General features: G+C 42.6%; 1 protein-coding gene across 1 annotated transcript; it reads right to left on the bottom strand.

Moving 5' to 3' along the window:
* Positions 1 to 849: 849 nt before the first annotated feature.
* LOC143850447 (uncharacterized) lies at positions 850 to 2,326 on the bottom strand. Its single transcript, XM_077359696.1, has 2 exons — positions 2,145 to 2,326; positions 850 to 1,837 (listed from the first exon to the last, which is right to left on the bottom strand). The coding sequence occupies exons 1-2, from the start codon at positions 2,324 to 2,326 to the stop codon at positions 850 to 852; spliced, it is 1,170 nt and encodes a 389-aa protein (XP_077215811.1).
* Between the last annotated feature and the right edge of the window lie 9,819 nt (positions 2,327 to 12,145).

Below are 12,145 nucleotides of genomic sequence, written 5' to 3'. Positions count from 1 at the left end.
AATATGGGATCCACGTGATTTATGTCTGTTGGAAATGGTCGTCCACTCTTGGGTAGCCTTTCTTTAAGGATAATTTAGTGTTCTGTATATTGATTGATATATGTCAGTTGTACTCATTATATGTTAGAATAAATAAACAATTTCTCCATTCACATCATAAAAAAGTCTTTATTTCTCTTTATCTATTCATGGGTTAAGGATTTTTTACATGGGATCAGAGCATAGGCATTATGTGCACGATGGTAGGAATGTAGGATATATGATCATGGAAAGAGGTTTCCCATTTGTTTCTACTATATTTCTTTGACCTATCTCTTTTTCATTCACTCATCGTGTTTTTCTCAAACCCTAGTCCTTTATTTTTCTATTCCTGGTGTCCCTTTCTTCTCATTCAAGTTTTTCAAATACTCTCTCTCTCTCTCTCTCTCTCTCTCTCTCTCTCTCTCTCTCTCTCCGTTCTTTATTTTCCTCATTATTATTCTCTAGGATTTTCTAGATTTCTAGATTTCCCTTCTTCTGGTTGAGTTCACTTCCTTTCTTGGTGTCAGTCAACACAACTTAAGTTAGGCTCATTTTAGAATCCAACCTAATGAGGTCTTAACATAAGATAGGGCCTCCTTATAGTAGGTGCATTTTTACATTTATCTAACTATATTTATTCTCTTTTTTTTTTTGATGGGCAAGCTGGGGTTAGACAGACCCCGACCAGATTTATTAATAGAATAAAAGATACAGATTCAAATCCAACCCCATAATTGGGGCAGAGGACAACAAAATGCAGGATAACATATGGGGAGGCCTATAGCCCTACATGGAGGGAGATACAAATTACCAGAGAAATTCATTATACTAAGATCTCAAGAAAATCGTTCCTTCCCTATCCTCATGAATCAGATCCATCAGGATGGGGGTAATGAGGAGAGGGATGATGTCTATTCCCTTGCAGGGACGCAATCTCTTGGAGGGATAGTCTGCTGGCGCTTTGCTTTCTCTCCAGCAGTGAGTAACTCTCCAAGATTCGAAAGAGTTCAGAACTCTCCTTATTTCAGATATAACATGGGTGGATTTCCAGGGAGCATCAATTTTTTTGTTCAGAATGTCAACTGCGATGAGGGAGTCGGCTTCTATCCAAATCTTGGAAACTTGTTTACTGAGAGCGAGCAGAGTTCCCATTAGAATTGCTTGGAGCTCGAGGAGATAAACTTCATCTTTTGAAGTTTCAACCGAAAACAGAGCATGAATCATACCATTGGAGTCACGAATCAGACCACCTATTCCAGCGCCGGAGTCCTCCAAAGATGCATCAGAATTCAGCTTGAATTCTCCTATACCCGGTTTAGTCCAACAACTGTACTTGATTTCGGGAACATCATGTTGAAATTTGTATCCAAACAATCTAGCAGTTTTGATGTTTTCAATTTGCAAATTATCAGAGAGGTTCAGGCTATTGATTTTTGTACAGACTTCCTGGAGAATTTCTCGAAGAATTTGAGTCTTATGCTTGACTTTTCCTTCAAAAATCCTCAGATTTCGCTCTTTCCAGATGTGGTAGATAGTAGCTTGGAAGCTAAGGTATAATGCCCTGCATCTTTGCCCTTTCCCTTTGAAATTTTCACGGATCCACTTTTCCTCCTCGACTAGGGAGTTCTTCGGCTTGCGTCTAAATCCGATTCTCCACAAGAGAGATCTCCAAATCCATGCAGAGATCCCACATTTGAAGAATAGGTGATTAATGAATTCGGAATCAGAGGAGCATAAAACACACCTTCTATCCACCGATGATGGAAGGAAAGTGAGCCTATCCTTTGTGCTCATTTTGTTCTGAATGGCTTTCCAACTGACAATTGCATGTTTCGGGATTACACCTTTAAACCAGATCGAAGGAGCCCATATGGCTTTTGGCGCTTGTTTTCATTTAGCAATAATAGGCACATGTTTCCATTCCTTCTCAAATTTTTTTTATTTTTAAAGTTAACATATTTTCATTGATACCATGAACATTACATTGGGGACCATGAGTCCCAACTGGCGTTATATAGTATCGAATAAAGCTGGCCAAGGCATACCCTAAGCTAGAAATACTGAACAAAAACAACAAAAATCTGGATCCTTTCTTCCTACACCATGCCATGGGCGGGTCTTACACTACAATCATTCCAAAAAGAAGCTTTCCCCGACCATGCCCTGCCATCTGCCCTGCACTACGATCATTCCAACCTACATCCATCGTCTTTCTCAACCAACCTAAAAAAAACTCCAAGACTTCTTTAGCAGCAACACCACCACGTTCCTTTACTAATAGCAGAGTAGAACTTTCAGGCGACATTGCCTCGACAATCGAAAGACCATGGTCTCTCAAGCTATTGAAGATCTAATACTTTCCTCGGCGCACCTGGAATTTGACATTATATGGGACATTTACTCCTGCTATCTCGCCAATCCACCATTGTAAAACTCTACCTTAACACCGACCATCAGAACTAAAACCAACTTCATGGATTCCACAAACTATACAACAAAACCCCGCTTCCCCTTTGAACATCCCTTTTTCCTTCCCCACTTCACTAATAGTAAATAACGACAAACATAACCATATCTAAACTCAGCACTTCATTGGAGACAAATGTTTGTAACCCTTAGATCCCCCACTTCCTCTTAACAAAAGACCTCTCCCACCCTGGATGTCTTGCGAGCCAGATTAACCTCCTCGACCACCAACTTTGCCATCTTGTCCTTCCAACATGGCGATCGTGATTTCAATTTCTTTTGTCCAACCCCCTCTCGACTTAAGACCGATTGGTCCTTTTCAACAGGGTATCTCCAGCTCTGACCCACTGGAATAAAACGACCTTTTCTTCGCTTCAACTCACTGTTGTGGGGCCAACTCCTTACCTTGGTGATCAGTCCCCCTCTTAGTTTAGGCGTGGAGCCACCCGGATAGTTTTTAGAGAGCCCATGAATCTACTCGCTTTTGATTTTAGACCTATTTTTTTCTGATTCGAGTAATCCTTTTTTCCCTTACGCCATGTCCTTAGCTGCGGGGTAGGTTCCACGTGTCCTTCTTTTACATTTTCAAACGGTCCCAAGTTACTTCTAGCAGTGAGTGGGCCATACGACTGAATATGCCCGTTTTTTGAATTATGCCTGGCCGCCTGTTTCTCCAAATTTGAACTCGACTGGTGGGGCCCATTTGGAATATTTGGAGCCCTGCTTTTCAAACAATGTCTAATGAGAGTTTGATCAATGGTTGAAGATTTTCCTTTAGCCGCATCCAGATCAACGGTAGGGATTTGCCTTAGCTTTGGGCCCTAAACCTGCTTGATGGAGCTACGAGTACCCGCCGGATCAACATCCCGACGCGAGTTGGAATAGAGGGGCGCCATTTCCGGTTTAAGGAATTCCGCCGACCCATCTCTTTCCTCCCGCCGGGATGTTATTCACATTTCTTCCAATCTCACAGATTCAGGCAATTTCACTTCGTTGGTTTGATTCTCCTGGATTTTGACTCCAATGGTGAACCAACAGCTTTGGACTTGGAGACAAACAAATGACCTCTACAAATTCCACTCTGTTGTGAATATTTTTGTCGATGCAAATCTCATACAGTGACCATGATTTCCTTCCATTTTGGTCTCCAACACTGACCCAAAAATTTTCCCCAAGGCTTCAATCGTCGATATTGCCCACGCATGAAGAGGGATTCCGTGGAAATTGACCTTAGATTGCTCCCTCCCCCTTGTTGGTAACCTGGGCTCCACGCATCAAAAGAGGGGAGATAATGACCAAGGGTTTGTCCTCCCTTCATCAGTATCATGGAAGCCAGCTCCGTAGACTCAAACATCAAGAGAACCTTGTTGTTGCTAAGGAGACAAGGTTGCGTCAAGGATGGTATATCCCAGAACCATTTAGCCCATCGCCAAAGGTCTTCTAAATCCCATTCTTCCACCTTCATCCTGCCTATTAGACATGCATCTAGAATTTGTCTACGATCATCCACCTCCTTACCAGTAATTGAAATTACTGGGACTCCTCCTTCGTCACGAACTTGAATTTCACCTGAGTCAGGACACCATCCTACCACATCCTCGGGCAATTCCTTCAGATTTGGGACCTTCGGAGCAGTGACCTTAATATTCAGGTTTTGACACCATCGACATAGGTGTCTCCTTCTAAATTTGAGGTAACCACAACTTTTATAGATCCAATCTCCCGGTAGCAAGAACATCTCTCCGATCCACCAAGCCACTTGCTTGTCCCCTACTGAGAATAGCAGATCCCTTTGTAATACTTCGCCCAAACAATGATTGAGCTCTTCTCACGAAGGGCGTGGATAGCAATGACTAGATCCTTGAGATTTGCCAAAGAAGATTGGGTAGGATTCCACCAGGAAGGGGATGATTCAAATCAGATCTAGGATTTATGGAATAATAAGAATGAAAATGGGTTAGATCTAGGGTGGTAGGGTTAGATCTAGGTAAGAGAAAACCAAATCTAGGGTTTGTTTGGAGTAACAGAGATATGAATCAGTTAGATCTGGGTTTAGAGATTGAAGAAATGGGTTAGAGTTTCAGATCAAGGTTAGGGATGGCCAGATCTGGATCCAAGATGGTCAGATCCATATTTAGATTGGTTGGAAAAAGGGTTGGGATTGAGAAGAAGGGTTTAAGGGATTAGCTGAGGAAGGAGATGATGGTAACTATGGAGCCACGGATTGACCAAAACTCCGGCAAGCTCGCCGGGGAAGGAGGCAAAAGGGGCCTTCCACTATTTGTTGATTGACTGGATGATCATAAGCCCTAGATCATTGTAGCCTAGTTCAGGGTTCTCTGCAAGGGCCTGGGCTTTTTTTAGGTTTCCACTATTTTTTTCAGTTCCCGTTCCTTCTCAAAATTCTGAAAGTTTGTGTAGACACCCCATTTTGACCGGACCCAAGTTCGCTATGCTTGGGCGAAACCCCATCCAATCATTTCCGCCATGTTTCGCATTTTTCTGTTAAGTGTTGAGAGAGGTTATTCATAAGAATCCGAGCAAGAGAGAATTTTGACCCATTTGCTGAGCCCGCATTGAGCATTTCGATTAAATTTGGATCGAACAAGTTGGCCCATGTAAGAAACATTCGAGTCATCTGTGGAGCTTACTATGGATATTAACGATCAAAATTTTATGAGAAAAATTTGCCCAACATGGAATGAGGACAACATTGTGATGATCTTGGTCATTCCTCGATGATCCACAAGTTGATCGGTTCGGATCAGCCTATGGATATGATTTAGGAGGTACGAATAATTTAAAGTGTAAACCGTCATTTGAATGGGTTGGATCAATTTACAAGGATGATGAGGGGGCGCACGACTAAATTGGCTGGCCTACAGGTTGGACAGTCAGGATCATCCTATGAAATTGATTTCTTTTTTGGATGACCCATTTACATTGCAAGGGGCAGTTTGGGCCATACTGGAAATGATTTTTCGATATTTGTTTAAATGATTTCGAGTAAGATGGGCGTGCAGTACTTTAAAAAAAAAAAGATGGTAGCTTATGCAACCTACATTATAAAATGATTTGAACCATTCATCTAGTGGGTAATCTTTCTCTCTTAGAACCCAAACGTCCCTATCATTACCTCTTTGAAAATTGCATATTTTTGTAGCAGGTAGGGCCCACCCATTATCGGTTGTTTGATGTTTAGAAGGCAGCGAACGTGGTGCATCGTTTCCTCTCTAAAAGCATCTATTACAATATAATGATGAAACCATGTGCTTCTAAGAGCATTGGACCACTAATAAAAAAAAAAAAAAAACATTGTTATGGAAATTTTCGTCACTTTCGGCGTATTGCCACAAGCAAGCATGACATGTGGGACCCATTTGAAATAGAAGATGCTATGATTGTTTTGCCCTCCATCAATTCCTTGATTATCAACCTCTCAAGCCATCAACAGCCCTTTGACATCTCATTGTTTACCTTCTCTAGTCCATTGAAAAGAAAAAAACAGAGCACTCCATATCGGTGGCTCTCTCACGATCTCTATCTCTCCATCTCACTCTCATCTCTTTCAACAGAGCAGCCCCTTCCCTTCATTCTCAAACTAGCACCACTCCTCCTCCTCCTCCATTTTCGAACCAACACTATGCCTCTTCTCACTCCCTAATAACCATTTGGCTAGCATCCTGATCCAACTCCACCATTGGCTATCACCTCTTTTTTTTTTACAGCCTTGCATTCCATCTCACCACAATTCGCAGCCGCCGCCATCATTACCATGCCCGTAACACCACCATTTTGCAGCCCTTACCACCTCTATTTTACAGCTCTTGACGCCCAACAAAAACAGCCTTCTCTGTCGCTGTTTCAGCACTTACTCTCTTTTGGCTATGTTATCTTTCAATTGTGTTGAGTCGGGTTCTAGTCGGGAACATTCCCTTCTCTTTGAATCGCTTGGGATTATCTATCACCAAGAATCATCTTGGTTATCATCATCAAAGGATTTCACTAAGGGAATTTGAAACTCAGAGGAGAGCGATATCAAACTCCGGAGAAACAGAGGGAAGGAGATAAAAAAAAAAAAAAAAGAATTCCCACTCCCTCCTACCTTAGAAAAATTTGATCCCCTTCCCGCTCGCATATGGCCTAACTGGGCTCCCTTCCATTCCTTAGCATAGCCCGAAGCCCACTATCTCAACCGATACCCATTGGACATCTCACTACACCAACCCTCCCATCTCTTTGAGTGAATCACTCGAATTGCCCAAAGTGGTCAAACCATCCTAGCTGAATCCTTATCCCACTCAACCATTCAAACCTTACACATCAATAACTTATTGGTGGCGTCCATCAACCATCGGCAAACGGGAGGATCGAGGAAGGGCTTCGAGGAGCGTTACATGGATCGACCCCAATCTTCGCAGAGGTAGGCCTTTGTCATTTGGTTCTTCATGTTAACAAAAGGCATCCTTTAAATTTGTGCTTATAGATCATAAATTGCGCAGTAGGATGCATGTTCATACTGTTGTGAAAACCCAAGTCATACTAGTTTGCATATTAAGATCCCATGTTAGTTTTAACTTGCATATTAATGAGTATTAGTTTGCATGGTAGAACTATTTTTCCTTCTCAATCCTAACCTCATCCTCAAAACCAATTTAGTTTCCTTTAGATACCCAATCCTTGGTGCAACCTGGCACATCCTGCCTGTCCTTAATTCACTCAGTCACAAACCAACCAAAACAGCCCTTCCCCTGTTTTACCGACCAAAACAGCCTCTCTTGTCCCCTGTTTTATCAGCCCAAACAGCTCACTGGATTTTGGAATCCATCCCCAAACAGCCCACTGGATTTTAGAATCCATCTCCCAAACAGCCCACTGGATTTTGGAATCCATCCCCAAACAGCCCACTGGATTTTAGAATCCATCTCCCAAACAGCCCACTGGATTTTGGAATCCCTCTCCCAAACAGCCCACTGGATTTTAGAATCCATCTCCCAAACAGCCCACTGGATTTTGGAATCTCTCTCCCAAACAGCCCACTGGATTTTGGAATCTCTCTCCCAAACAGCCCACTGGATTTTAGAATCCATCTCCCAAACAGCCCACTAGATTTTAGAATCCCTGTCTCAAACAGCCCACTGGATTTTAGAATCCATCTCCCAAACAGCCCACTGGATTTTAGAATCCATCTCCCAAACAACCTATTGCATTTTAAGATTCATCCCCAAACAACTACTAGAATATAAAAATCCAACCAAAACTTACCCTCACCTCAGACTAATCTGACCCCACGCCATATCCAATTCCACGCCCCACTCAACCTAACCTGGGCCTGAGTTCCACTCGAGTCCAACCCAAACCCGCACCCCAAACCGGAACCCGAATCTTAAGCTTGAACCCCACTCAACCTAACCCGGATCCCAAGCCGCCCCGTAACCTCTGCCTGAGCCGCAAACCCGCAACCCGCAAGTCCAATTCAACCGAACACAATCTTCCCAATAGTTCCATGCATTGCATATGCTAGGTCTGTGAAGGAGTAAGAATTCATGCATTGTGTACACACTGTACATTTGTGTATGCACTTGAATAATTAAGTTGTGGACTATGTATGCACTGTAATTGGATTCATACATTGTGCATGTGAAGGATGTACTTGAACTCATCATATCCATGCACTGTGTATTTAATTGTATCACCCAAGTCACGTATGACCATACCCAACCGAAAACTCTCATTAGTATAGCCATATCATCCAATTGGCCATGAACCATATCCTCATTTATTCTGTTAGAAAATTAAACCCATATGGTCATGTACCTTGTTGAAAGCCATTATATCCTTTGATGGCCATGAGTCATACCCCCATGCATTTCGTCAGAATCTAGAGTGGGGACCAAAATATCAAATGCACTGTGGCAAAATCGCATGGCCGAGAACCATCTACCCGAAGCTCAATCCAAACCACACCATCCTAACTTGACTCAACCAACCCAGTCCAACATGGACCCAACGTGAGTTCGGACCGAACCGGATTCAACCCGAGTCACCCCGAGTCTAAGCCAAGTCAACCCGCACTTGACCCTAACCATTAACCCCAGGAAGGTTGCTTTGATTCTGATAAAAGGTGTACCTATAGGAAGCATACCTTGCCTCATTTAAGTGAGTATGTGACTCATTTGTTTGTGTGATGATGTTATCAGGGAGTTTTTGATTCATTTGATCTTTATAGATGTTATTAGAGAGTCATCTGTCTTGGCCTTATAAGTAATTAGCCTTTAGAAGGCCTGCTTGGCCTCATTTGTAGAATCCTCTCTGAGGTTGCACCTCAATTTGTACCTCTGTTAATTAGCGTCCAATTTGGTCAGTTAGTTGTCTTAGCCTTGCTTACCCCTTGCAAGGGCGATGAAGGCGCTAGCCCAAGCCCATCCTTAGGGGACTTGCTCAGTCCGAGTAGAATACCCCTCCTTTGTATATAGGAGACTTGCCCAGTCTCATTCTCTTGCTAAGCCTCCTCTTTGTGCGTCGTTTGGTTTTGGGAGAACATCCTACTCGGCTTGGCAGCATACCCCTACCCTTATGGGTATTGGGTTGCACATTTGTTGCACCCTACGGCTAGGTAGCTGTCCGGCCCGGCTGGGTGTTTCACCTTTGCCAAATATGCACAAGGTCTCTTATTCCTTTTAGACCCGCCCGGTCTCATTCTCTTGCTGAACCTCCTCTTTGTGCGCCGTTTGGTTTTGGGAGAACATCCTACTCGGCTTGGCTTCATACCCCTACCCTTATGGGTATTGGGTTGCACATTTGTTGCACCCTAGGGCTAGGTAGCTGTCCGGCCCGGCTGGGTGTTTTATCTTTGCCAAATATGCACAGGGTCTCTTATTCCTTTTTTACGTCATTTGTGTCTCGGAGACAAGCCTTGTCTCCTGTAGAGAGTTTCCCCTGTAGGAGGTTTACCTAGCCTCATGTTAGAGTGGCCTCCTCTTTTAGAGCGAGTCTTTTTTCTCGGTAGTGTTGTTAGAGAGTCTCTGACTCATTTGTTTCCCCCCTTTAGTGTTGTTAGTTCGGAGTTTCTCCTTTAGAGTTGTTGATTACTTCGCTCTTATTAGAGACTAACTCAGTCTTATTAGAGCTTTGCTTGCTTGGGATCTTGGATCGTTTTCTCTTTTCTTGGGACGCTATCTTTCTTGTTGTGGTTCGTCTCTTTGAGGCGTTAGTTGCTTATTCGGGGTTTCCCCTTTTGGATTTAGGGCTTTGCCCTAGTTTATGGTTGTTCTTGCGTGTTCCCTTTAAGATTGAAAACATTTAAAGGTCCTAAGCATTGGAAAAGCTTTAAAATCCAAAAACATTACAAATTTAAAACTCAAAAATATTTGAAAACTTTAAAAATATCAAAAAAACATTTGAAAATATAAAAAACCTTAAAAAAATCTGAAGTGTGAGTGTTTCTTTTAGAAGCGTAGTTTGAGAGTTCGTTTCGAACTACGTTGGCTTGATCCTCTTCCACGAGGTACGTAGTGCAGCTTGGGATCCATATCCCAAGTCCAGCCAAACTTTGTAAATAAATGTTTTACCCCTTTTTCTTCAAAACCTTGTTTTCAACAAGATCTTCCTCTAGAGTTAGGACCTTTTCTTAGATGGAGGGTTTTAGAGTTAGGGTTTGTCTTTGATTTGTTGTGTGCTTGTTGTGTGTTTGTATTAGAGTTAGGAGTTTGTCCTAGCTAGGAGCGCCTCCGTCCGGTCAGTTGGCGATTCACATCGCCGACTGATGACTAGGTCTAGGATGTGTTAGTGATCCCATTGTTTTCCTTAGGATGCACAGCCTAGTTACACATAGGTTGTAGGAACCACCTGCATTAGCTTAGGGCTAACTAGCATTTAGTTAGGGCATATAGGGAGTCCTAAAATCTACAATTCACTGGAATTTAAATAATCGTTCAAGAAGCTTTAATAACTAGTCCGGTCTTTTAGATCGAGTCTAAGATAGAGGTCTAGGTGTCTTAGGCATCCTGGCTTAGAATAGGCGCGAAGAACTACGTTGCCTTGATTCTCGTGGAGGCGGGGATACGTAGGCTTCTTTGGATGAATACCAGACCATCTGAGGACTCGGGCTAAATCGTTTAGAGTCTTAGGATTTGTTGTGTTGTTATATTGTATGTTTTGTTGTGTTTTCTTACTTTCTTGTGCAGACCTTATACCTGTAGTTGTAGCATGCATGTGTTCGTCCACCAGAACATAGACACCAGTTAGGTATGTCACTCATAACCTAGCAATCATTAGGCGACACATCTTTTATTTTATTTTGTGTGCTTATCATTTGTATTCTCAGGAAATGCATGCTTAGGTAGACGACTCCTGAGGATTGTTCCCATTTCACATGATTTTTATTCAAACTTCTTTGGAGTTACTAAAAATGGCATAAGAGACCAAGTGCTTGCACTCGGACGAATTGGGGGTGCTCTCAGACCTTCCCCATTCGTAACCAGGCACGAACCTTTTTGTATCTCTGGTTATCCATTGCAAACAGAGCATTTGTTTTGGTTCCATGGCGCATCCATGGATGGCGACTCATGAGTTATTTTCAGATATATCTTGGTTTCGAGCCCTGGCTCCGGATCGGGATGTATCTCTTTCTTTTTATATCGCCACTCGTGCTATGCTGTGAGGGTGGCAACCGTTTCGAGAGTTCCCTGGTAGAGCTCTCCTTCACTTTGTGGAGATCTTAGAGGATTGCAGGAGGGCTCTCGCGTCCCTCCGCACCGTCCTCCGGATCGGGGTCCACAGTTTGAAAACCTTTAACCAAGCCTATTCATATGATTGGGTCTCTCTTGCCCATTTCTCTTCTCCTTTTCCCTTTATTTTTAATCTCCTTTGTTAGTATTTCCTCAGATATAAAAAGAAAAGAAAAATCTGAAATCCTTAACTATTAGAATTGAGGGTTCTTCTATCTTTTCAGTATTCATCTTCTCTCTTCTTTACCATGGAAACATCCTCCTCTTTGTTCCCTTCTTCCCTCATTGTCTTCCTTTTCGTTGATCCCTCGCCTAGTCATTATCAAATTCTTAAAACAGATCCCTCGCCTAGTCAGTATCAAATTCGAGAGGTGTGTGTTTCGGATTTTTCTTTGGGTACCTCAAATAGGTAGGTGCCTGATCCTATGAGTTTAGTTTTCAGGCCAAATGCTATTCCTCATTTTCTTCTAGCCCAGTCCTCCAAAATTTCCATCTCCATTTATATCCATTTAATTCTTTATTCAAGCAATGCTTCAGAAGTCTTCATTTCATCTCCACCATTTTTATTTCATTATTATCTTCGGTTCCTCATTTTTCATTGACATGGTGACAATGCCGCCTCTATTCTTTTTTATTTGCTACCTGGCTGTTCTAAACTGATAGGTAACATGAGAGAAACGAACAAAACTTGTGAAGTTGCGGGTGGTATTCGAACCATATTTTCAAAACTCCCCCACGTCATCATGGACTCGCCCGAGTCAACTCCCTTCTCCCCATGCCGTGTTCCGCTTTTTGCATTACGAAGTTAATAAAAACTCCTTTGACTCTCCCTGATTTATGACCGCATCAATCGAGTACTCGACTGTGTTGTTCCGAGTTGACTAGGATTTTCTTCGGACGGGTTTTGACCCACATTCGCGTTTTGAAAC

This window comes from Tasmannia lanceolata, unplaced genomic scaffold (assembly GCF_043159265.1).
Source record: "Tasmannia lanceolata isolate RefF3 unplaced genomic scaffold, GAP_Taslan_0.1 ptg000018l, whole genome shotgun sequence".
NCBI classification, from domain to species: Eukaryota; Viridiplantae; Streptophyta; class Magnoliopsida; order Canellales; family Winteraceae; genus Tasmannia; species Tasmannia lanceolata.
Note: the sequence above shows the minus strand (reverse complement) of the source record. Positions and strands in the feature narration are given on the sequence as shown.